This window comes from Cricetulus griseus, chromosome 4 (genome assembly GCF_003668045.3).
Source record: "Cricetulus griseus strain 17A/GY chromosome 4, alternate assembly CriGri-PICRH-1.0, whole genome shotgun sequence".
Classification (NCBI taxonomy): Eukaryota; Metazoa; Chordata; class Mammalia; order Rodentia; family Cricetidae; genus Cricetulus; species Cricetulus griseus.
The window spans coordinates 204,071,146-204,094,874 of NC_048597.1; the positions used below are offsets into that span (position 1 = coordinate 204,071,146).

The window sequence follows — 23,729 nt, forward strand, 5'->3', positions numbered from 1 at the left end:
CTGAACTGCTAGTGCCTGGGACTCTGCCATTTTGACTTGCCTCTTTCCTAATGATTCTAGGATATACTAAGTAACTCTCAAGGGGAAGCACACAATAGCAACTGTTACAGGGAACAACCCTAATTTGTACAGTATCAAGCCTCACTCATCCCTGGGGGTCACTGTGCCTTGCTTTTTCACCTAACATGTGCCTGCTAACACTAACTTATTAACTTAAGTCTCTTAAAAAAAAAAAAAAAAAAAAAAAAAAAAAAAAAAAAAAAACTCCTAAAAACGATAACAAGCCTGTGGCGTCGTGAATGAAACAAGTGCTTGCATATGTTTTTGACCCAGCTTATTTTACAGAAGAGAACACGAATGGCAGACGCAGAGGAGAAAAGACTCTATTACACATCCATAGCCACGCTGCAGTCAGTTCCTTCTGGCACTAAGTGGGAATGCAGCCACGCAGCAGCCTGCTTGGACTTCAAGATTTATAGGCACTAGCTAGGAGAAGGGAAGGGCGTTTGCCCAGATCCAGTGAGGCCAGCCCCAGCCCCAGCCCCGCAAAGCAGCGTCTAGTGTTTTCCCTACCTTGTACCTCTTCCTTGCTAAGCTCACTGCAGGGCTCCAGCTAGGAATTCATCTTGCAGACTGTTTTCTGCTCATCGACTACAGCCTCCCATCGCAGCGTCAGAGGCAGAGGCTAGGGACCTGTTAATCGTGTCACAAAAAATGAGCCCAGGAGGAGGAAAAGCCGCTAACAGAAGCCTGTTCTCGGAAGAAAAAGGTCACTGGATGAGGGTTGGGGGCATGAAGCAGTGTAGCTCAAGAATAGTCCTTCATTAAGGCTATCTTTTCAGACTTATAAGGTCAAGATGCCCACAAACATTAGAGACTATCTGCAAACCCTTCCAACAGTATCCTGTCCCGTCTCATGTCAGATGTGCCCAAGGTGAACGGGAAGGGGCCCTGGGCAGGCATCACAGGCAGGGAGTGCCAACAGCTCCAGGCACCAGACCACACTCAGATCAATGGACTATTCTACTGCCTGAAGTCAGAAACTTGAAAAGCCAGTTCTGCTCTGCCCAGCCTTTGCTACAACACCTTGAGCCCATCTGTCTTTGTTTATCTCACCCTCAGCTTAGAGAAATTTTCTCACCTGCAGCCTGTCACCTGCACCCTCACCCTCCGTGTATCTCCAGTGGCACAGATGTGGCTGTGGCCAGCAGGCCTCAGAGCCACTCAGGTTCCTTTTTATGGGAAGGTGCTGCCAAGAAAATGTTAAAAATAGGATGCGCAGAGGGAGCCTGGCAGAGGTACCCGCTTCATGAGCCCCCGCAGGCACCTCTAGCGGGGACCTCCGAGAAGGGAAAGAATCCGTTCTCTAGCTTTGCAGACTGCCTGTCCCGGGTTCCACCTCCAGGAGTCCCAGAACAGACTCCTCCTCTACCCCTCCACACAGTATGGAAATTTACAGGCAGAAATGGTATTATAGCCTCGGGCCTCTGCAGGGGTCTAGGGTTGCCCCCACTCTTGTGACAGGGGAGGCTGGCCAATCCACATTTACCCTCAGCCTGTGCCCCGTTCTCACAGGGTAAGGAAAGGTCTAGGCCCACTCAGCGTAGATGGTCAGTTTCTCTGGACAGGTGGCCCCTGAGTGCCAGCTGCCAGTTCCAATGGCATCTGTCCTTTTTAGCGGCATGCAGCTCTGGCTCATCCAGCATGCCTGGCAGGCCTCTGGAATTCCATTCTGCACTGGGTCTCCAAGGCCCATTCTACTAGGCCACATCACAACGGGTTAATTCCTTTGAGAGTTTCAATCATATGTGTTAGCATTTTTCAATATTATTCCTAGATGAGACAGGACTTTATTACCATCTCAAGCTGCCCTTTTCAGTTCTAATATTCTCATATTCTCTGCATCCCAAGAGGCCTCTTTCCTGACAAAGATATTTACCTTTGATATGTGTAACTTCCTGCACTCTAAAATACGATGGTAAAGCTATTAGCAAACACAGTGGCTTTCATCTCCTCCAAGGCAGGACTCACACCATTACTAACTCCGTTAAGCTGTTCTTCTTGGCATAGCTCCCCCTTATCCCTGTATGTGGGGAGTGCTTAGGACAGACTCTATCTTGGATCCACCAGGGGACCTACAGAATGAGGCCTATGTGGCATTTTATTAGCCCAATAGATTACATTCATGATGGAGAAGAGAAAGAGCAAGCTGACCTCCTGGGAGACCCTGGCACACTTGGGAGATCTCAGCACACCTGGGAAACCCTGGCACACCTGGGAGACCCTGGAATACCTGGGAGACCCTGGCACACCTGGGAGATCTCAGCACACCTGGGAAACCCTGGCACACCTGGGAGACCTCGGCACACCCACATCACCCTTTCCCACTGGAGCAGGAGGAAGATGTCCAGGCAGGGGAGGGGTAAGTGCCGTTCCTAAGTCACTTCTGCCCCCAAAGGGTAAAATACAGACACTTTCCTGGAAACCAACTCTGATGTGACCCCACTGGGTTCTGGTGCAGGCAGTTAGCTCTCAAACTGGAGCACTTCTTAAGGGCACTGAGAGGACTTGACCCTAAGTCCTCAAGGTCCTGACTCTGCAGGCCTGGAGTCAGGCCAAGAATAACCATTTCGCATGGCTGCTGCTCCTGGACTATGGTTAGAACTAGTGGCATTCTAAAATGGGCCACTCTAGGGGAGTCAATAAATGATCTTGCCAGCAACCCAGTCAAGCTGCCACCTGGTCCTCAGGTCCCATGAGTGTACTTCAAGAACAGCCCTCTCCTGAGGATGGCAGTCTGTCCAGGAGGGCCCCAGGTCCAGTCACTGTGACTCAGGCCAAGCTGTTCAGTACCTCTGCTCTCAAACCTATTTCTGTCAGTTTTAGCCCCTGACAGGATGAGCTCCATAATTTTAGGGTATCAGAGAAAAATGAAGAAAAAAAAAAAAAACTCCAGAGCCAATTATTCACAAATGAATCGGCAGAGTGGCAATTGAATATCAATCGAGGATGTGCCCTTCCCCTTAAGGCTTGGTTCTTTCTCAGCGCCATCTTTCTGCCTCATGTCCTCACACGTCAGTTCCCTCCCCCTTTACCCTACCCCATCTTCTTGGCTCCATAGTTTAAAAAAGAAAAAAAAAAAAGAGTATTGGTATTTTTGAGGAGGGAAATGTAAATGCCTGTCAAAACCATAGAGCGTTCCTAGTTTTGAATACAGCAATTCCACCCTGAGTGATTTTTCTTCCCATGGATGTATTCCTTGACGTGTTCTTACAAGGCTCAAAGCCTGTTCATTATACCACGTGTGTAATAAGACAAAATGGAAAAAACGTAAACGTCTGTCAGTAAAGGAGGAGGCAGATTCATAGGCAATGACAAGGACTTAGATCCAAGGCATAGTAAGGATAAAAAGCAAGTTAAATGTATAGAGGGAGGGACCAGGGAGATGGCTCAGTGAGTAAATGCTCGCTATAAAAGCATGGGGACCTGAGTTGAGACCTCCAGAGCCCACATCAAAGCTGGACACCGGGCTGGAAAAGGATCAGAAGTTAAGAGCACTGGCCGCTCTTCCAGAGGACCTGGGTTCAATTCCCAGAACACACATTGCCTGTTACTACAGTTCCAGGTGATCCAGCGCCCTCTTCTGGCCTCTGAGGGTGCCGGGCATGCGCAGGGTACATAAACCATCTTCAGATAAAAGGCTCATCCATATAAAGTGAAAATAAATATTTTTTTACAAAAGATGGACAAGAGGACACTAATTAGCAGATGTAACCGTAACACACAAAAAATTAATTAAATTTTAAGAAGTTAAACTTAAGAACTTAAGAGAAGGCTCAGAGGTTAAGAGCACTGGCTGCTCTTCCGGAGGACCTGGGTTCAATTCCCAGCAACCACATGGCAGCTCACAACTGCCTGTAACTCTAATTCCAGGGGATCCATCACCCTCACACAGACAATATGCAGGCAAAACACCGATGCACATAAAATAATCATTTAAAGAAAGAAATTAAACTTAAAAACTCAACTGTTTCCAAGAAGAAGCCTGGACTACCAGCCAGGACCATGCCCCGTTTCACACTGTGACATATCTATAATTCTCAGCCTGTTGCTCTAGGCTGCCTCTCCACATGTCAGGTCTCCTGAGAAGTAGGCTCCTATGGAAACCTCATAAAATATGCAAATGAGAAGAAGAGCTTATGAAATGTGGCTTGTATATATTGCTTTATTTGCTTTTTGGCTCTAAGTTAACAGACCGAGTCCTCTTTTTGTGTTTGGAATTTGGGACTGTACCAGAACACCCAACCGGCACTCGAAATACACTGCGCGTGGATCTCCTAAGCTGCAGGTCCATTTAAACCATGCCCTCATTCAAAACCCGCTGCAGTGCCTGCTGAAGGAAGCCAGAAAGGCGCAGCCTGCCATTCCCAGCCCTCTGCAATGAGCTTCCTCTTGCCTGCCTATCCTCACCGCCTCACACCCTCTTGCCAAGAGAGAAAACAATGTGGAGATATGTGCCCTTAAGGAGTTCCCATGATGCCTCAGGTACCAGTTCCAGTCTGGATGGAGAAAACAGAGGGGATGGGGTTCTAGCTGTTAGGAGGGTAGCACAAAGAAACATGACCTGAGAGAATGTGTTCAGTATCTAATCAATAAGGGGCAAGCCCCAGTGTTTGATCCATTCCTTCGCTACCAAATGCTTGCCTGTGCTAGGCTGAACAACCACCCCGCTTCCACCCCACAGAACAAAGAACCTTGGAGCAAAAACCATCCCTCAGTACTCCCCAGGGATGACATGTCTGTGATGCCCAATGGAGACAATAAAACACTGCAGAGTCAAACTCACACTTGTATCAGAAGTATGTGTGAGCATAGAGGAGGCAGGCTGGGCTGCGTAGCTGTGACGTCACCAACACTTTGTCCTTTCTCTGCCCAGTGTTGTACCTTCTCTCCCATGTCACCTGCCTCATGACACCTCTCGTGATGTATGTTCCCATTCTACACGCCTGTTATTTCCAAATTACAAAGCCGATAAATTAAAATGGACTTATAGAATGTTAAAATCCATATTCAAAAATCCATATTTAAATCATTTGTTAAAAAAAAAGAAAAAGAAGGTATGACGGGGAGAAATCACCTACATGTATGTTAACATACTGCTATCACTTTGATATATTCCATTTAAAGTTTCTCACATGCATATTATAACACTGTGAGTATAATCCTGCATCTGCCAGCATAGTCCTCCTAGGCTTTATTTAATTGCCTTATAATACTCTTTCTAGCAACTTCTCAGCATTCTACCAAATCACTTCCCTGTTTTTGGATGTTTGAACTATATGTTTTCATGGGGTTTGTTTTTGTTTTTGTCTTACAGATTCCAAATGAAACTCTGATGGTTTTTCTGCATTTTCTTCTATTTTTCCTTAAACCTACCTTTTAAAAGTGGGACTTTCAAGTCAGAGAATGACTAGGGTATGGAATATATACCTATAATTCTTGTTTTCTAAAGGACATATCAATTTACAGTGAAATAAGCAAAGAAAAAGAATATAAGTTTTGTGTATATAAATGTTTAAAAGATAATTTAAACTACATTTTTGTTGTCAATTAGCAAGGCATCAACAACATTCTGGAGTAGGTTGGAGTTGGAAGGAACCTCAGCTCTAACCCAACAGTTCTTAAACTTGATATCCTATCAGAATCACCGGAGGGTTGTGTGTGTGTGTGTGTGTGTGTGTGTGTGCATGCGCGCATCAGTGGCGGGGGGGGGGGGGGGGGGAGGGGGAGGGGCGCGCGGGGGTGTCTGTGCATGTGGAGGCCAGAGGTTGACATCTGGCATCTTCTGAAGTCTTTTTAATAATGAATCTCGCTAAAGCTCCTTGGAGAAATGGCTATTTCAGGTCTGGAGTAGAAGTGTACAAAAGAGTCTTGGAGAATTTATTATTTCTAAAACCTAGGAAGTTCTGAAAAAGTTATCTGTCAAAGTACAGAGTACTTTGAAGAGTACTTCAAGAGTACTTCAAGAGTAGCTTGAAGAGGCTGCTACTGGCCAAAGAGATGAATTGGAAGGACAAAAATTGTAAAGAACTAAAACCCACCAAATACATCATAATCAATGCAGTTACATGATGCACAGGGCCCACTTGGGAGGACAATAGTGACAGCCAGCACCAGAGTGACTTTGAAAACTGAAGGGGAGAATCCAGCATTTAGGCTGCCAGTCCTCAATGAACTGCACTATGGCATAGGCAGACAGTCACCAAGGGGAAGTTTCTCTGCTAATTGTTGTGAAAAAGCAAGCACCAGGAAAAAAAAAAAAAATAGTGGACTCAGGAATCACCAGTTGCTCATGCCACAAACAGAGACACAAGCAGACATCATGTGCCCCGGAGGGATTACACACAATCTCCTGGCATGGAATCATGTCAAAATGCAATGAAACTAAATACAACCTAGACTCCTGGTCAAATTATTGACTTTCAGAAAGTAAAACGAAGGTGGGGTACACAGTTGACAAAGCCCAGATTGTGGGTCAATCTAAAACAATCCAGTTTCTTTAAAGAAAGCTGAAATTGGGGCACATCAATGGACTAAAAATATTTTAGCTATATTAGTGCATGAATAAACCCAATTTGGGCTTCAAATGAAAAAGGAAAACTTTATAAGACAATTGTGAATTTGTGAACTCTGCCAGCACTTCTGATGACACCAAGAAGTCACTTGTAACTTTTCATGGGGTGCTATGGGATTATGGGTTTTTCATTCTGTATCGTGAAGAAACAAGCATGTTGACGTGTATAATTACAGTGCTATGTCTGGGAACGTCACAGATTAAAGTGGTGGCTGGAATCAACTATACTGTTCTTTCTCCTTTTACAGAGTTTGAATTTTTCCAGAACTCAATGCAAACAGACACTGAGTCTTAGGCCCCTCTCCAGATTTGCTGGACCAGGAATCTTGAGAGTTCTGTGATTCTCCTGGAGTTGGTCTGTGGGCAGGTGCCTGGGAAATTGATGACTCGAAAGAATTGGAGCACATAGACAAGAAATATCTTGCCCACGCTGTGGAAAAACCTAGGCTGCCTCAGTCTGACCCGGAGTCCTTCGTGAGATGCCTGCAGGCACCTGTGAGCTTTCTATTCCTAAGTAACACAATGCTTTGGCCCAGTTTAACTGCATGCGTCCAGAAGCTCTCTTGGGAGTTGTATGGGATCTCTTATCAACCCTGACCTGAAACCATATCCATGTGGTTGCTTGATCTGTGAAGACCTCCAAGTTTTCTGTGTGTGGAGGGCAACTCACAGACTAGCTGATGCTAGTTCAAAATGCGACTATATAGGGAGGTCACAGGCTTCCAGCCATCCTCCAGCACTGGAGTATAGCTTTAGCAAAAGTCTCTGTAGCCTCATCTTTTGTGGGTTTTTCTTCAGATAAACAAAATGCAACCCTTTTGGTTGCAAAAGGTTTTGCCAATAATGATGGATTTTGAATCATAAACAGTATAGGGGGTACCCAGACCCAGGAGTATTGGGATACTGGAGGTGAAGGTGGCCTGGAAACTGAGGTAAAGACAATTGATTTAGTCTGAGCGAGTGGTTGTCTTAGTTATTGTTCTATTGTTGTGAAGAGGCACTATGACCAAGATAACTCATAAAATAAAGCATTTAATTAGGCGCTTGCTTACAGTTTCAGAGGGTTAGTCCGTGATCATTATGGCAGGGAGGAAGGCAGTAGGCAGGCAAGCATGGTCCTGAGGGATCACATCTGCTCCGAAAGATGCAGGCAGAAAGAGAAAGACTAGGCTTGCCTCAAAGCCACCCCCAGTGATACACCTCCTCCAACAAGGCCACACCTCCTAATCCTTTCCAAACAGTTCCACTAACTTTGGACCAAGTGTTCAAATATACAAGCACATGGGGCCATTCTCCAGACCACCACAGTGATATTTTACAAAGAGAATTGCAGGTCCCGTTGGTTCATGGAGAAGGAAGCTGAAACCCATTAACCTTAAGAATGATCTTTATTAGAAGAGCAAGACTCACAACCATGAGACCATGATCAGCCCCTGAAGTGGGTATTATGAGCAGTCTGAGAATGCCAAGAATAGTAGACTGAAAGAGCAGGAGCGCCCTCAGGTACAGCATACGGGCAGGCAGGGAGAACCCCCATGTATAGCATGGGGGTAGACAGGGAGAGCCCTCAGCTATAGCATGAGGGAGGGCAGCGAGAGCCCTGTGTGCAGCATGGGGGCTGGCAGGGAGATCCTTCCCCACCAAGGATATCTCCTGACTCTTACAGGTTTTCAGGAGATGGTGGGAAGCTTCCCATCACATGATTTGATATAGCACAAACTATATAGCAAGGAGCCAGGTTGGTAGGACCATACATTTATCTTATAGCTATAAAAGAGAAGCTGAGCTTACTCTCCTAAGTCATTCCTTGAGATCTGTGTCCTCTAACCTTCACAGCAAAGGCCTGTCAGCTGCAAAGAGGTGTACGGTTTTATTTGAGAGTAGCCCCTTCAAGGTCCAAGACCTAATAGGAAGATTACAGGAACACAGTGGTAGACCCGGGTTGTGAAAAGCTATGACAGGAAAAGGAGCGTTGAGTGTCTGGTTTTCTCATGACCACTGTTTAATGTGAAGGCCTCTTCTTGATTCTTAGTGATGGAGGTGTCACTAGCACACTAGCAATCTGATAACCTGACCACTATCTGGAAAGAGGCAAGTCACACCAAATGCTCTGACAACAGGCTTGGGGTACCCCTCCCTATTCATGGCGGAGGGAGGGATGCTTTCTTCTTACATGGCACATTTGATGCTCATTCCTGCCACTCTATAAATAATAAACACAAAATAAGATTTGGAGGGAAGAATTCATAGTGTAGTTTCTGATGAGCTCTTAAAGCATAGCATCCTATCCCAGTCTTCATTTGGAAGAAGATTCCCAAAGCTGGAAGCATACCCAAGGGTTGTCTCTTTAGAAGAGGACAGATACTGTTGCACAGTTTGATTTTTTTTTAACTTAATAAATGTCTTCCTTTATCCACACCTGGGAACACACACATACATAGAGTTATATTTGCACATACACAAAACTAACTGTGCAAAGTTGCACATGAAAATTGACAGGTAAAGTCATCCAAAGACTTGTATTGAAGATATTATGTATTTTCTCTTTTATAAATAGTACAGTGGTTAAAAAGAGGGGAAATGGGCTACAAAAGGCTCCTACTGGGTGTCTTTGGCTTTGTGCCTCAGCTGTCAGAGGAAATCGGTGAGCATCTGGGGACATGGCTGCCACTCAGCATGGTTTATGCAAGTGGGATTGCTTTAGACACACAGATTTCTCCAGATGACTAACTTCACTCATCTAGATAGCCTGCCAAAATCTCCCCCTGCTTTATAGAGTCCAGAAATCTCCCCAGCTGGGAACAAGTAATTTCATCCAATTTGAATTCCTTTTTGAAACGGTGTGTCACAAATTCCCAGGGCTGGCAGGGGTGTGGTACATACTCATTTCCCAACACTACAAATGTAAAAGAATGGTACTATTTTTTTTTTTTATCTTTTTAAAGAACACCGACAATATGCATCACTGAGCTTTAAAATGTTTACATTCTTTGACCCAATAGTTCTATGCCAAAAAAAAAAGAAAAAAGAAAAAAGACCCTAAACTTTTTGTGTGTGCTAACCGTATCAGGCATGGTGACTGTCATCACAGCATTGTCTAGGATGGACCACCCAAGTTGCTAGCAGGGCATCGGCAAAGTAAACTATAGTAAATGATCTGATCATAGGTACCCTAAATTTTTCTTCTCAACATTGATGCCACAAGAGTGGGGGAGGGTGGATCTATCAGGCAGTCCCGTCCTGAAATCTAAACCTCTAGCCAAGACAGAGGCTGAGGACTGGGGCTTCAACCCTTCCTGGTGGGGACCTGCTGGACTGTAATTAGTTCCTAAGCCTGCTGCTTTCTCTCTAGCTGCACTGTCATTTCTCTGCCCCCAAACAGGTCTTTCCAGGGAATTCATTATTAATATAGCTAGAGACAGTCTGTCTTTTTAATCAAAAGACACTGAATAGTAGCTACCTAACCACAGTTCCAAAGAGTTTTCCCGGTGTCTGGCGGTGCTTCAGCCTCCTGAAACCAGGTTCGGGAGTATCATCCTCTGCCTGAGGACACACAGTACACTTACATAGTCTTGAGAAGGGCTCCTGTAAAGAAGCCTGTTTAGCCCAACATCGTCAATCTCATAACTCAGCTTTTTCCAAATATTCCTCTAACCCTCTGCAGTGCAGCGGGAGCAGGTAGCAGCAGAAGGCAGTGAACCAAACACAAAATCATTGTGTAGTATATAGTTTCATCTTTTCCTCACATGCCAGCAAGAGCAAGAAGTCCTGCTCATTTGCTGGCAGTCTTGCATAAAAAGGCAAGTGAAGTCAATCTGGGCAAACACTTAGCCTCTATTGTGGGTAGGAACCACAGGATCCAAGGAAATGACGAGAGTGCTTAAATTATTTAGATGAGAGCTGCTACATGTTGGGGCAGTGCTGGGTACTTCCTCACATGATCACATTTAACCCGCACAGCCATAAGCCTCTTCTCTGGTTTCCTTTGCCCGTCCCATCCTGTCTGCACAGCAGTCAGTCATCTTTAAATGGCATTTGCTTCCCTTGCATAAAATGCCAGGCTTTACCTGGCCTCATCCTGTGCCATCCTCCAAAATTCCTTCCTGTATTCAGACTATAGTGCCTCCTGTTTGTCACTGCGGGGGGGGGGGGTACTGTGCCCACTTAAAACAAGCTAATCCCTAGCCCATTTCAGCCAGGAACGAGCTCCACCCTACTCCTGAACCCTCAGCTCAGGCCATCTGAAGCCAACCTGTTCAATCTTGAGCCTGGCTCCTCCCATTATTGAGTTCTTGACATTAGACTTCTCTGTGGGAGCTCATCTATATTAAGTTGATAAAAACAAAACAAAACAAAACAAAACAAAACAAAAACTTAGGTACAGCTGCCAAAATCATTTTACAAACTACCTAAAGAACTCGAAGGTCCTGAAGTCTGACATTTGAACTCATTCATGCATGAGACTGGGAAAGTGCTAACTAGTCTTCCATACCCTCACCCCAGTCTTCTTGACTTGGGTAGCTTCAGGTAAAAAGATCTGTTTACATTAAGCAGTTAAGAGATGCATGTTCTAGGCTAGGCTAGATAGTTTATTGTTTTTAGCTTGTTTGCAACACACACTTAAAAAAAAAAAAAAAAAAAAGCTAAAAGCTGCAGAGAAGAAAAGCCTGGAGAAGACAGGAGGGCGGGACAAGTCTTCCACTGTCACCCTCCCCCCCCCCATGCCTACCACCAGAGCCTATCACAGGTCCACCTTTCATTTCAATGGAGACAAAGTATCAACACCCACTTAAGGACCCACAATTCCCCAGTGGCTGTTAGGCAAAGACACAATACAAACTGGCCAAGGGCACAAGGGTGGCATCACCCAAGACTACACTACAGGCTTTCTTCCTATCACCTGAGTTCTTTCAGGAGATCTGAGGTCCTGGGGAAACTGGCAATCTGTGTCACTGAAGATTTTTGAATTCCACTGTGAAGTCTGGCATGGAAAATCACCTGACCTCTTGACTGAACAGAAACTGTCAGTATCTTCATCATGACTGTACATCAAGACTATTTTAGAGATAAGCTATTGTATATAGCCAAGTTCTGACACTTAAGAACAGATGTGAAGTAGAGTAGGCAGTTTAATTCTTAACACCAGACCTTCTCCCATTCTCAACACAGTGTTAATTCTGGTTTTATCATTTAATATTCACAAAATAAAGGTTCCACTAGATTTTGTTCCAAAACATATGCAAATATTCTGAGCTTTACCAAGTTCTTATGTCAATCATGAGAACAAACAAGTAAAATGATCATTCCGCATTTCCAGACTTTCTCTCACATACCTGCTATTTAAGTCAAATTAAGCATGCTTTCAGAGCAATCAGTTCAGAATTAAACCACTATTTTTAGACGCAGTTGTAAATGCTTCTTGAGAAATATTTGAGGAGTGGTATCTCTGCCTGGTGGCATTTATACATACAAAATTTAGCAACACTGGGCATACTGCAGATCTTTCTGGAGAAAACACATTCTTTGGCTATATTCTGTACATAACATAAAACATGTAAGCTACACATAGCATGTCATTTTGAAATTTACAGGCCCTAGGTTCATGTTACCTAAATATTATGGCAATTAGAAAAGATGGCTCCTTATTAATGGAACCATTTCTAATGTCTAATACCTCGCTTCAGTCTGGGGGAGGCTTGTGAAGGCTATGCCAGCCTTTATTAGAATTGTTAGCACAGGAAACTTGATGAAAAGCAGTTTCCTGAGCACTTTAATAAGCTGCTTATGCCCAGTAGCTTCTGCACTGCTGCAAAATATGCTTAAAAAAAAATCAACTGATGCCACTTCTCACAATGGGAAGTCAGTCTGTAGTGAGGTGTTTACTCAGTGCGGTGTTTCAGCTGTATGATGTTTTTAATCAGTTAGGCTCCTCCAAATTCATGTTTTACAGCTCTGAGAACTCCAAAGGAGCTTTGCCAAAGTCCCGAGGACATTACCACAAAGCTGCTATTTCTGAATAGAATTTAAAGTGTAATTTCCTTTTCAAATTCCATATAGCTAAAGATCTAGTCTAAAAGTAGTTTTAGGGCACATTTCTTATTGCACAATCTGAAGCTATAGACTCCAACTTGCAAATACATATAAAATACAAGTGTGATCATGTCCAATTGGCCCACCTTCATTTTCTTAGAGGATTTTGTTCTGTCAAGTTTATAAAAAGTGCGTATTTTTGCTCAGCTCTGTTAATTTGTGTAGACTTAAAAACAAACAAACAAAAAACAACTTTGAACTTGGACATCTCCAGGCTCACTCTACACACCATATTTAGGCTTCTCCTTTCAGAAATCCTGACTAGAACTCCACAACAGTAAATGACAAAAGATATTTTATTTTATATTGTTATTGTTTTGAGACAGGGTCTTACCATGTAACTCTGGCTGGCCTGGAACTATGTAAACCAGACTGGCCTCAAACTCACAGAGATCCACCTGCCCCTACCTCCAAACTGGGACTAAGGGTGTGTGCCACCATGTCCAGCATTCACAATAATGTTATCCTGGGCTAACAGATTGTCGAGTGGCTGATGTGTTTAACATTTACCAACAGATCACCGAGGTTAAGAAATGTTAACCCGATGTAGTGATTTTTTTTAAAAAATTGAGTATTTTGGACTTTGTTTTTACTTCAGACAGGACGCTTGCTTCCACCATCAGTTCCCAGGAATACTGAATGCTTATTTAACACCACTAAAGACAGTCCCATGGCGGCAGTGTACACGTGGCTGCACCATTAGCTCCCAGGTGAGAAGAAACACAGCAACACACACATCCTAACCTGATTCCACAGTCCAGGCTCTTCCTCCTCTTCTACTACTGTATATCATGCCACACAAAGCTTTAAAGCCCTAAAAGAAGGTTCTTTATTCTAAGACAATCTGATAGCACTCTGTTACCTAAGATGAGGAAAACAACCTTCAAAACCAAAATCAGCAATTTATCTTTCCCCCTCTTTGTAGCAAAATGAGTTTAAGCTTAGCAAGCACTGGAAAGTTCCATTCCTTTCCATGAGCCAACAAACAGAACCAGAAAAGCATCTGAGCATGGTCATTAATATTAATCCACAGTGGTTTCAAAAAGTTTGCTTCCTAAGTACATTTAGTATGCCAGGGTGTGACGTGTTGGTGTAAAATTACATCATACAAACCATTAGAGAGACCACAGAGCACACCATGTTGTATAAATGGTAAAGAATTTTAATTAAATGTTTAAATTTCACTTTCTAGATTAGTCAAACAGCAACAAAGCAGAATGTGGCTGAAAGGGGCAGGGCAGAGGGAAACTCGGTGGGTACAGAGTTTCAGTTTTGCAATGAAAGTAATATGGGTTGGCTTGCACAACAATGTGAATATACCTAACACCAGCAAACCGTACAGATAAAAATGCTTAAGATGGTAAATAGTTGTCAAGAGCATTTTATCATAACTAAAAATAAACAAACTTGAAAAAGGAACCAGTGACTTTTTAGTGTGATGATACCATGTTGGGTTTTAAAATCAAAACAGATACACTAATTATCAAGCTGAGATACACAGGTTGGCGGATAGATGGCCATCATTGTATGCTGGAGGCTGAAGTTTTCCTCAGAAAAATAAACAGAACTATCTTAACAGAAAGAATAAGGGGATGAAATTTCCTAGTTAATAGGGAAACAGCTATCATGAAACTCTCTGGTGAGAGTGTAAGAGCATGAAATGTCCCGGCTTTGTAGCTACAATGGATAGACACAGCTCTTCACATCACTGTTCTGCATGGGAGAAAGCTGCTGAAAGCTAGAGTACCCTATAGGGTCCCCGGTAGAACACTGTATACAGAAAATTACATAAACAGTCTAAATTCACTACGAAAACAATGCATTTTATTTAAGTAATCAAAAGAGAAGAAGCAGCAGCAGCAATAGAAGTGAATTCACTAGCTTTGTTTGCGATTAATCTTTAATGTCATCTGGAAAGCAGCCCTACTGGCCTTGCCTGGAGTCTATCCCACTCAGGACACTTCAGCTGAGTCACTTTCAACTATGTCATTCTAATTGTAAAAATCTGTCTTTTCTGCTATTTCAGATTACCAGAGACACAACATACAAGACCCTGCTGAACTTAGAATAAAACACCAACCCTCTAAGCACAATTAGATATGAAAGTGAATGAGGACATGTTATCTACAAAACTATACAAACGACTAGTACACATACAATCCATTTCCACAGGAGTTCCATGAGGTGGTACTGAATCAATAGAGGCATTGAAACTTAACAATGGAACAAGGCTCACTTGGAACAGCAGCTCATCCCCACCTCTTTGTCTGTCATTACACTTCCCTGGGATTTATATTCATGTATTAGCCAAATCTTAGCAAGTTGAGAAAACAAGAAAAAGCTGAAAAGGTAATAAACACTCCCTAAAATCTACATGCATGTGAAATATGAAAACACCAAACATTTTGTTAATGTGAATTTTTAATCACAAGACCCTTTAACTTATTCACAAATATCTGCAGAAGAGGGGAAATAAACAAAAAGTTTATCTTTAAAATACACTGTTTTAGAAAAATATTGTGAGCCAACTGAAAGCTTCCTTTGGGATCAGGAAAAACAACTTTCTCTGGTAAAGAAACCACACTGGTGTGGTCATCAGAATAGGTTAAGCCACTCTGGCAACAGAGGCTTATCTGCCCTCATTTTTAGCCATGATAAACTATTATCATAATCATGTAATTTTTCACAACTTATACCACCATCATGGCAAGTGTATAGGATATTTCTGATAAACCTAAATTTGATCATGAACAAAATTTCTTTGAAGTATTTTCAAGTACTCAAGAATATTAAATGGGAAAATACACAGGTCAGAAGGACATACTCCCTCCAACACTCTTTAACTGGAATATAATCCTCAGGTTAAGCCCACAGGAATGGTCTGCAATAAAGAAAATTAGGACAGCATAGAGTAATTTCTGCAAAATTTAGTAAAAAAGCCAAAAATACTGTGAGCCAAATAAAAGAATCCTCTGGGATCAGGGCTTTCTGTCCCCCCTAGTTCTTTAATCTCCACCTCGATACAGTCACAAACCCCTAGATGCTGACTCACAGCAATACAGAAATACAGTACCAAAGAAAACCACCAACACAACCCTTTTAGGTCACAGGTCTCTCTTTGGTAAGAAATGGACCAACATGTTACTTTCCACCTGTGTTCAGAAGTCAAACATCATGGCCTCGGTAAGGGACCCCTGGGTTAGGACCTTTGTAAGGATGGACAGCAAGAGGGTTTCCTGGAGCATGTAATTTAGTAGAGGACACAGCTGTGTGTTACACACCTGAAATCACATTCCTTTAACTCAGATTGCTTATGAACATTTTAAATCAACTCAAAAATTATGCTATGTGGTCTTTAGATATGAAAACTAAGCCACTAGGGAAAAATGTGCAGCTTCCTTCTTGTAAGAAAGGCACCAGTTCCTAATCCCATGACACAGGGAGTATGTTTTTGAGACAGGATCTTCTCAGTCTATTGCCCAAGCAGGTCTCAACTCCTGAGCTTACAGTCATCGGACCTCTATGCTGGCATAACAGGTATGTGTCACCTGAATACACTGTGAATTTTAACAGCATATTCTAGATGTTTCCTCATAAAATAAAATTGGAAATAACCTAGTTAATGCTATTTACAATTCAAGAAAACAAAATTCAACACAACCTAATATACACATTAAAGAACTCTAGATTAAGGTAATTTCCCACCTACCCAAAAGAAAGCAAAGTCTATCTGTTGCAAGATTTAACTCTAATAGTTACATATGGATCCATTGCAGCAGTAGAAAACACTACAAAAACAGTACAAAACCAAGCTAAGGTTTTGTACTCAAGACAGAACAGTAACTATCCCTCCTAACTTGCCTTAAAAAAGAAAATCACTTGCTGGCCAATTATTTCTTGGCCTATCTGAAGATCCAGAGAATGAGGAATGCCACAACTACCAGCAATTCAACACTATTTTTCTGAAAAGAAAGATGATGTAAAATGCCATTCTCCCAGACAATGAACACGGGAGAAAAATGTGATCCTTTTGTAACAGTTATATTTATATATGTCTTTAAGTATCAGCACCAAATGTTCACATAAATTTTCCTAAGCAACTTTACAGAATTAACATTTCCTAATAAAGTAGGTAAACCAAGGACTGAACAGTATGTTCATGCCAAGAGCCACTATGTCAAACTGTATGAACAGCTCATTTCTAAAGCTGCTGTAGATATGCTAGGTGAGGAAAACATGCCACCTGGCTGTACAGCTGATGTAACTGCTCCCCACATCACAGGTCAGGATGCCGTATTTGGGGATTAGGAAGATTAAGTGAACAAGGTGAAAGAATTTTAAAAAGTAAATTAAACCCAAACAATCCATTATTAGAGGAAAACAAACAACTAACTACATAAAGTATCTAAGTGAAAAACTGAAAGCAAGATTGACAAACAACAGTGTCAGTCCGAGACTATGTAACCCTTTATTACATTATATTCACTGTGGTATTTTGATCAACATTCACAAGTTTTCCTATTTCTCCCTAAAACTACAGCAAGTTCTTTCCTGTTTATAACAATATTCAACTCTGCAAATGGTTTAAGTCAACTTTTTGTGCCTTGAATTTACAAACAATGGGGTGTTAAAATTTCCTGAAAACCATTTAATTTTCAATTTTTATTTAAAGCTGTACTTCAAACCAAATCCTTCAAAACAGAAAAGCTGTTTCAAACAAATTTGTACAAATATCATGATACCAATATTTTAAAGATAACCTACAGACAATTATAAAAAAGGCAACTATTATACAAAAGAATTATATGGCAAATCGTTTTTATAAAATCTTTTATAAATAAACTTGTTTCATGGTAGAAGATAAAAATTAAATTTACCCTAAAAATATGTAATTGCTCAGAAGATGGATTGAGTGCTTTGAAGTCATGTTGCTTCTTTGAAAAAGAACTTTTAACTGGGCATTACAGTAACAAATACCACTTCATACCCACTCACTTACGCCTTCTGATCTCTGGGTATGGAAACCTTTTATGGGTGTCCCTTACTTTTGGTAGTCAGTCATCTCAGTAAACATTGGAGCTTGTAAAGTGCACTAGGTATAAGAAACAGCAACAGTGCCAAATTCATTTAGTAGGTCTTTAAGGGACTTGGTGTCACCAATTGGGCAAAAAAACAACATTATTGTTTTCTGTTCAGATTTTATTTGAAATCTAATTCAAATTGTCAAAGCTACAAAAGAGGGGAAGACATCTGTATTATGTGTCTAAGTCACAATATCCTAAAACAAAATACTACTACTGCCAGCAGATCCATTGTACACATTTCTGATGAAATTCATTAGCACAATAAAAATTTCATCTTGAGAAACAGCCACAACAAAAGTAATTTATACAATATAAAACAATGACAGGTCTACAGATGCAGTTACTCATGAGTTTACACATGCATTCACAAACAAACAAACAAACAAAAAACCCAGGAATGCTCTTTCATTAGAATTTTGTTTTTTTTTTTGTGTGTGTGTGTGTGTATGTATGTATGTATATGTGTGTGTGTGTGTGTGTGTGTGTGTGTGTGTGTGTATGTTTTTTATTAAAAAACAAAACAAAACAAAAAAAAACAAACAGACCATTCAGGCACAAAACAAACTTGCATTTCCAATAAGTGACGGCATCTTAAAAATATATGTCAGTGTTTGTTTTTCTTTGACTTTTTATGAGACCTGTGAGGAGACCGGGACTGGGATCTGGATTTCTTCCCTGATTTCTTAGGCGACCTAGACCGAGACCGCCTAGACCTTTTAGGCGTCCTTGAACCTGATGGCGACCTGAAGAAATAAACAAACAAGAACAATGTCAAAGCATTTGGCTACCAAAACTGCTTACACTCTTACCTGGCTTAAAATGAGCTTCAAGTGGGCATGTAAGTCACTAATAAAACAGCAAACTCAAATTTACTCACACAGATTTATTTTGTACTTACCATTTATGTGTGATCAGAAGGATATTTGTTTAAAAAGAAATTTCTGAGTTTTACTATTGCTTTATAGAGAATGTGCATTTTTATTAAGTTCCCCAGGTAACTGATACCCCCAAAATTTGAAATTGTAATCCACAAGATAAAGTTCAAGGTGACAATTAAGACATTCACACAATTTTAAAAGCACAAAAGCTGTACACTCTGTAATTTTGAGGGGGAAAAAACTCCTACTCCAGGTCATCATTTAAAACAACACAATTTTTTGTTTTTTGTAGGCCTAGCTGGCCTCTGCCTCCCAGGTAGCAGGATTAATGTCATCTGCACCCCATCTGGCGCCAGTAATTTTGCTAAGTTCTGTTCATGAAAGTTTCCCAAACAAAAAAAATACACATACATATACACCTCCACACACATATGAGTATGTATGGTCTTAAACAGGAGAAAGACTTCACAGCAAATGGTTACAATCACGAAGTATTAGCACATAAATTCAGGTGCAGCTCAAGAAAATTTCCCTCTGTGACATCAAATACATTTATTTAATTCCACTTTTGTGGAATTAAAAGGCTTAAATAAAACAAAATATCAAAGTGCATACTGAAGAGCTGATCCAAATAGTATTCTATTTCCTTACCCACACACTTACTTCTGTGGGGTAGATTATTCCTTTTCATCAACTTTGACAAAATCTAAGGCTATTTATTATACAGAAATAAAGACTAGAATGAAAAAGGAGCACCCCATTCCCAACAGTGGACATGTGAAAATCCTTGGCCAGTCTTTAACTTGCTGGAATTATTCTATACTTGAAACATGACAAAAACTGGAATGGGAATGAGAGATAACCCAAAATAAAAGTACATTTCTCTGTTTTTCTGAAATCTTTAAAAAAAAAAAAAAGCCAACCACATTATTTCCAAAGCTTGTAGAACTCTTAGTTAACTGGTGACGATAACAAAAGGGTGACTTGCATTTACCTTTTGGCTTTCTTGCTAGCATCTCTAGGAGAATCTTTGTGAGATGACCTGGACCGTGAGCTTTCTTTATGAGATCTTTCTGACCGTTCTGACCGTTCTGATTTTGGTGATGGGGATTTCACTCGCCTACCACTGCTACTCCGAGATGGGCTGGGAGAAGTACTGTGTCGCCTTTTCCTACAAAACAAACCACATAAAACTCTGTAAGTGACAAAAAAAAAAAAAAACACTTAAGTATTCATTTTTAATGTCTACTCAATTTGCTCCTAATCACTCCTAGCTTACACTAACTTAACTCTCACTATTCATACTAATGCTACTTCCCAATGACATTCGATGTCCCTTATTTCATCAAGTAAATCTTAAGACAGCATGCCCAAAAAAATAAGTGAATTCAATGAAATTCAATTTTCTTTTGCTGTTAAGAGATTACTAGGAAGACAAAGAAAACCTGACATTCTGAATTGGGTTACAATGGAGGTTTATTTTTTCAATGCTAACTTCTTTTTATTTTTTTTCCTTTTGGTTTTTCCAGACAGGGTTTCTCTGTAGCTTTGGAGGCTGTCCTGGAACTTGCTCAGGAGACCAGGCTGGCCTCGAATTCACAGAGATCCGCCTGCCTCTGCTAACTTCTTAGTGTGGCACTTTTAGTGAAATTACATGACTCAGGAAACTGGGCTCTATACTGACCAATTATAGTTAACAAGTTGGAGGTGAAGTAGAAAGGGAAGAACTAAAAAGAAAAGTAGAAGCACTTTAGGAGGTGGAGCAATTGGATGAAAAGTACATGGGGATTATTTACAACTTCTATAAAACTGAAATTATATCAAAATAATAAAAGACAAAAAAGTGCCATTTCTTTGTTAACCAATCTGTATAATTTTGCTATTTATAAATATACAGAGTGATTAAGCCAGGTTTCTCATTTGCAACCACTTGGTGTTTATAATGTGGAAAACTTCGATTCTGTTCACTGAAGTAACTGCTTCACTACATTAGACATTTAAAAACTATAAAAGTAAGAAACACAGTCCAGTGAGGTGGCTCAGCAAGTAAGAACACTTAACCTGACTTTATCCTTTGGAATCTACATAGCAGAAAGATAGAACCAACTCTCACAGTTGCCTTCTGACCTCCACAAGAGCACAATGGCAGGTACATACATACCCTCACACAAAATAACATTCACACACTAACTAAAACATTAAAAATATGAAACTTAAAAAGTTGGAACAAAGGACTTAACATGATTAGCAAGTCACTGTAGCTTGTACACACAATCTCCTTCAAGACGGAAAAAGGATGCTTAGAGTAGAGTCGACAGGCAGATATAGCAAGTTGTTATTTAAGACATAGGGTTGATACTCGATAGGGTAATTGAATTCCTGCAGTGAATTAAGGCTAAGAATACCATATGAACCCAAGTAAAGACATGATGTCCTAATTAGTTAGGCCAAGTGGCAACTAACCGAGCCTATCAGCTAACTCTGCTTCCTAGAGGCAGAAGCCAAACATGTTTATCGTGAAATCCACTTCTGGTTTGTTGCTACTGATGACAGAAATAGTTTAAAACCAAACAGCACTTCAAATCTTGAAACAAAGCAGATTAACTATGACACGCCATACCTTTCTTTTCTTGTTGGAGTACATTCATCTTTCTCCTTCTTGTCTTTGGATCGAGATTCCAATTTTTCTTTATCTTTTTTGTCTCTTTCACGTTCTCTTTCTAATTCTTTCTCCTTTTCCTGTTTTATTTTTTAAAAAAAATATTGAGTTGTTTCTTAAAAATGTCATCTAGACTATCTTATGTATCTAATCATATTTTCTCATTTAGAAATTTTTAAAATAGTAATTAAGGTAAGATATCATTTTCAAAAATACCCTTTCAGGCAATAAGCCATTTTTTATATACAAAATCATCATCACCCTTCTTGTGCAGCAGCAAAGTATTTACTGAGGGCTGCTAATCACAGCCCAAACAAGACAGTTACAATTTTCCATATACCATATCATCCTGTGATCTTTTACATTATTATCACTCTCAATCTAGACAAGAAAACCAGACTCAGAAATGACCATGGTTTACCAGAGAAAATCAGGAATTCAGTCTAAGAGCTCCTATCCCTTCATCTCTACCACATCAAAATGAGGAGGGGAGGGGAGGGAAGGAAGGAAGAAATGAATCAGGAAAAGCTAGCAAGCAACACACTGACCTTCATCAGATTGCAAGAACCTAGTTATAAAAGCAATTCTGCCTGTATATAGCAGGTTCACTAAATGGAGTTCTCACCAAAGTAATTATAAAAGGAAATGTAATCCTAACTTACAAACTGATTATATAGTAACATATTTATATAAACCAGAAAAATAACTGCTTATTTATCCCTAGTTGTCCTAACGAATATTTTTCAATAAAAGTCTAATTTCTAGGGGGCTGGAGAGATAGTTCAGTGCTTAAGAGCACTGGCTGCTCTTCCAGAGGTTCTGATCTCAATTCCCAGCAACCATATGGTGGCTCATAACCATCCATAATGAGATCTGATGCCCTCCTCCAGGCATGCATGCAGAACTCTCTATATATAATAAAACTTTAAAAAAAATTAATTTCTATTGATGGTAGAATAAAGTAGTGGCTAAAGATATTTATGATTGGCATGCATCAAAAACGTTATCTAACTGCTGCTTCTCATTTTTAAAAAGTAAGAAAATCTTATAACTAGACACAGGCAAACTTTTTACAGAGCCAGACCAAACACACTTGCGGGTTATATACAGTCCTTTTAACAACTACTCAACTGTATTTATGCAGCAAAAAAAAAAAAAAAAAAAACCACATAGACAACACTTAGGTGAAGAGGCATAGCTTGACCTTCAGCATGGGCCTGGCAGAAACAGAATCTTGTCTCCAATTAACACTCATGGAATATAGGGGGCTAAAATAGTAACTGACCTAGTTTTTAGTTTGTTGCCACTGAGATGCACAGAGCATTTCAACATGTAAACTTCCATAAACACTACTAACCTGATATCATCACCAAAAACACTCAAAAGGGTACAGACAACTAGTACCATTTTAAATAATGTAATTTATCTTTTTCCCAAATACATCACAGAATACAAATCTAAAGAGATACAAAGGAGACCAACTTCTCTTAACGATGTGCAGTATACACTTTCCTGAATGAAAAAAATTATTTCTTGACTGACTATACATTTTATAGAAACTATAATTACAATTAATCTATTTTAAACATTCTGATTTAACACCACAGAGCAACAATAACATCAACCCTAACTATGATCTATTAGAGAAAACTCCAATGGTACACAACAGAGAATGGTATAGGATTCCATAGGCTAGCCCAGCTAGCTATACAGTCACTTTACTAGGCAGTTTCCTGCCACCCATTCTGTACCTGTAGGCTCCTGGGCATACCTTTTTCTTGTTTGATATTGTTACTATCACTGCAATGATGGCCAAGGTACCAGATAAAATAGCAATTCCAATGGAAGTCCTGGGTATTTCCACAATCACCATAAGGGTCCTAGTGCTGGTGCTCTGCACATTCTTACATTGTACCTAAGCCCACCACTCCTTGATGCAGTAAGTATTCCACCTTTTACTACCATCCCAAGAGCAGTACTTCTCAAACCTCATCTCCATCTTCATCTTCATTCATGTTACTTCCTAGGATTACTGTAATGGCTTCCCATAGGGTTTTCCAGTTCTGAAAGTATATTCTTAGCAGGATTGTCTAGTGCATGGGCAGTACCCAGAATAAAACATTTCCAATTGCCATCTAATATTTATACATTAAAGACTACTGTTTGCAATGTGCTTCCTTTTAGGATGCTATTACCCTAACAGTCTACAGATAGCTAACTGTGGAAATGCCATTACTGAATAAACATATTCCTTACTCGCTGCAGCAGTTTATCTCTGTAGTGTTCGACTTGTTCCTGGAAGCTTTGGCCTGGTTTTTTAGGTCTCTTTCCAGATTCCAATTCATCTTGAAACTTCATAACTTTGAGCTGTGAAATAAGACATT

The 23,729-nt window shown here is 40.7% G+C and overlaps 1 protein-coding gene across 6 annotated transcripts in view; it reads right to left on the reverse strand.

The window, feature by feature from the left end:
• Positions 1 to 17,167: 17,167 nt before the first annotated feature.
• U2surp (U2 snRNP associated SURP domain containing) overlaps positions 17,168 to 23,729 on the reverse strand; it is a 53,873-nt gene continuing 47,311 nt past the window's right edge. For all 6 annotated transcript variants that reach the window (XM_027410938.2, XM_027410936.2, XM_027410934.2 and 3 more), the window contains 4 exons: positions 23,602 to 23,712; positions 21,307 to 21,425; positions 19,681 to 19,857; positions 17,168 to 18,551 (listed from right to left, as the gene is read on the reverse strand). In XM_027410938.2, coding sequence (XP_027266739.1) covers positions 18,413 to 18,551; positions 19,681 to 19,857; positions 21,307 to 21,425; positions 23,602 to 23,712 — 546 coding nt within the window. In that variant the 3' untranslated portion in view covers positions 17,168 to 18,412. The remainder of the gene's footprint in view (positions 18,552 to 19,680; positions 19,858 to 21,306; positions 21,426 to 23,601; positions 23,713 to 23,729) is intronic.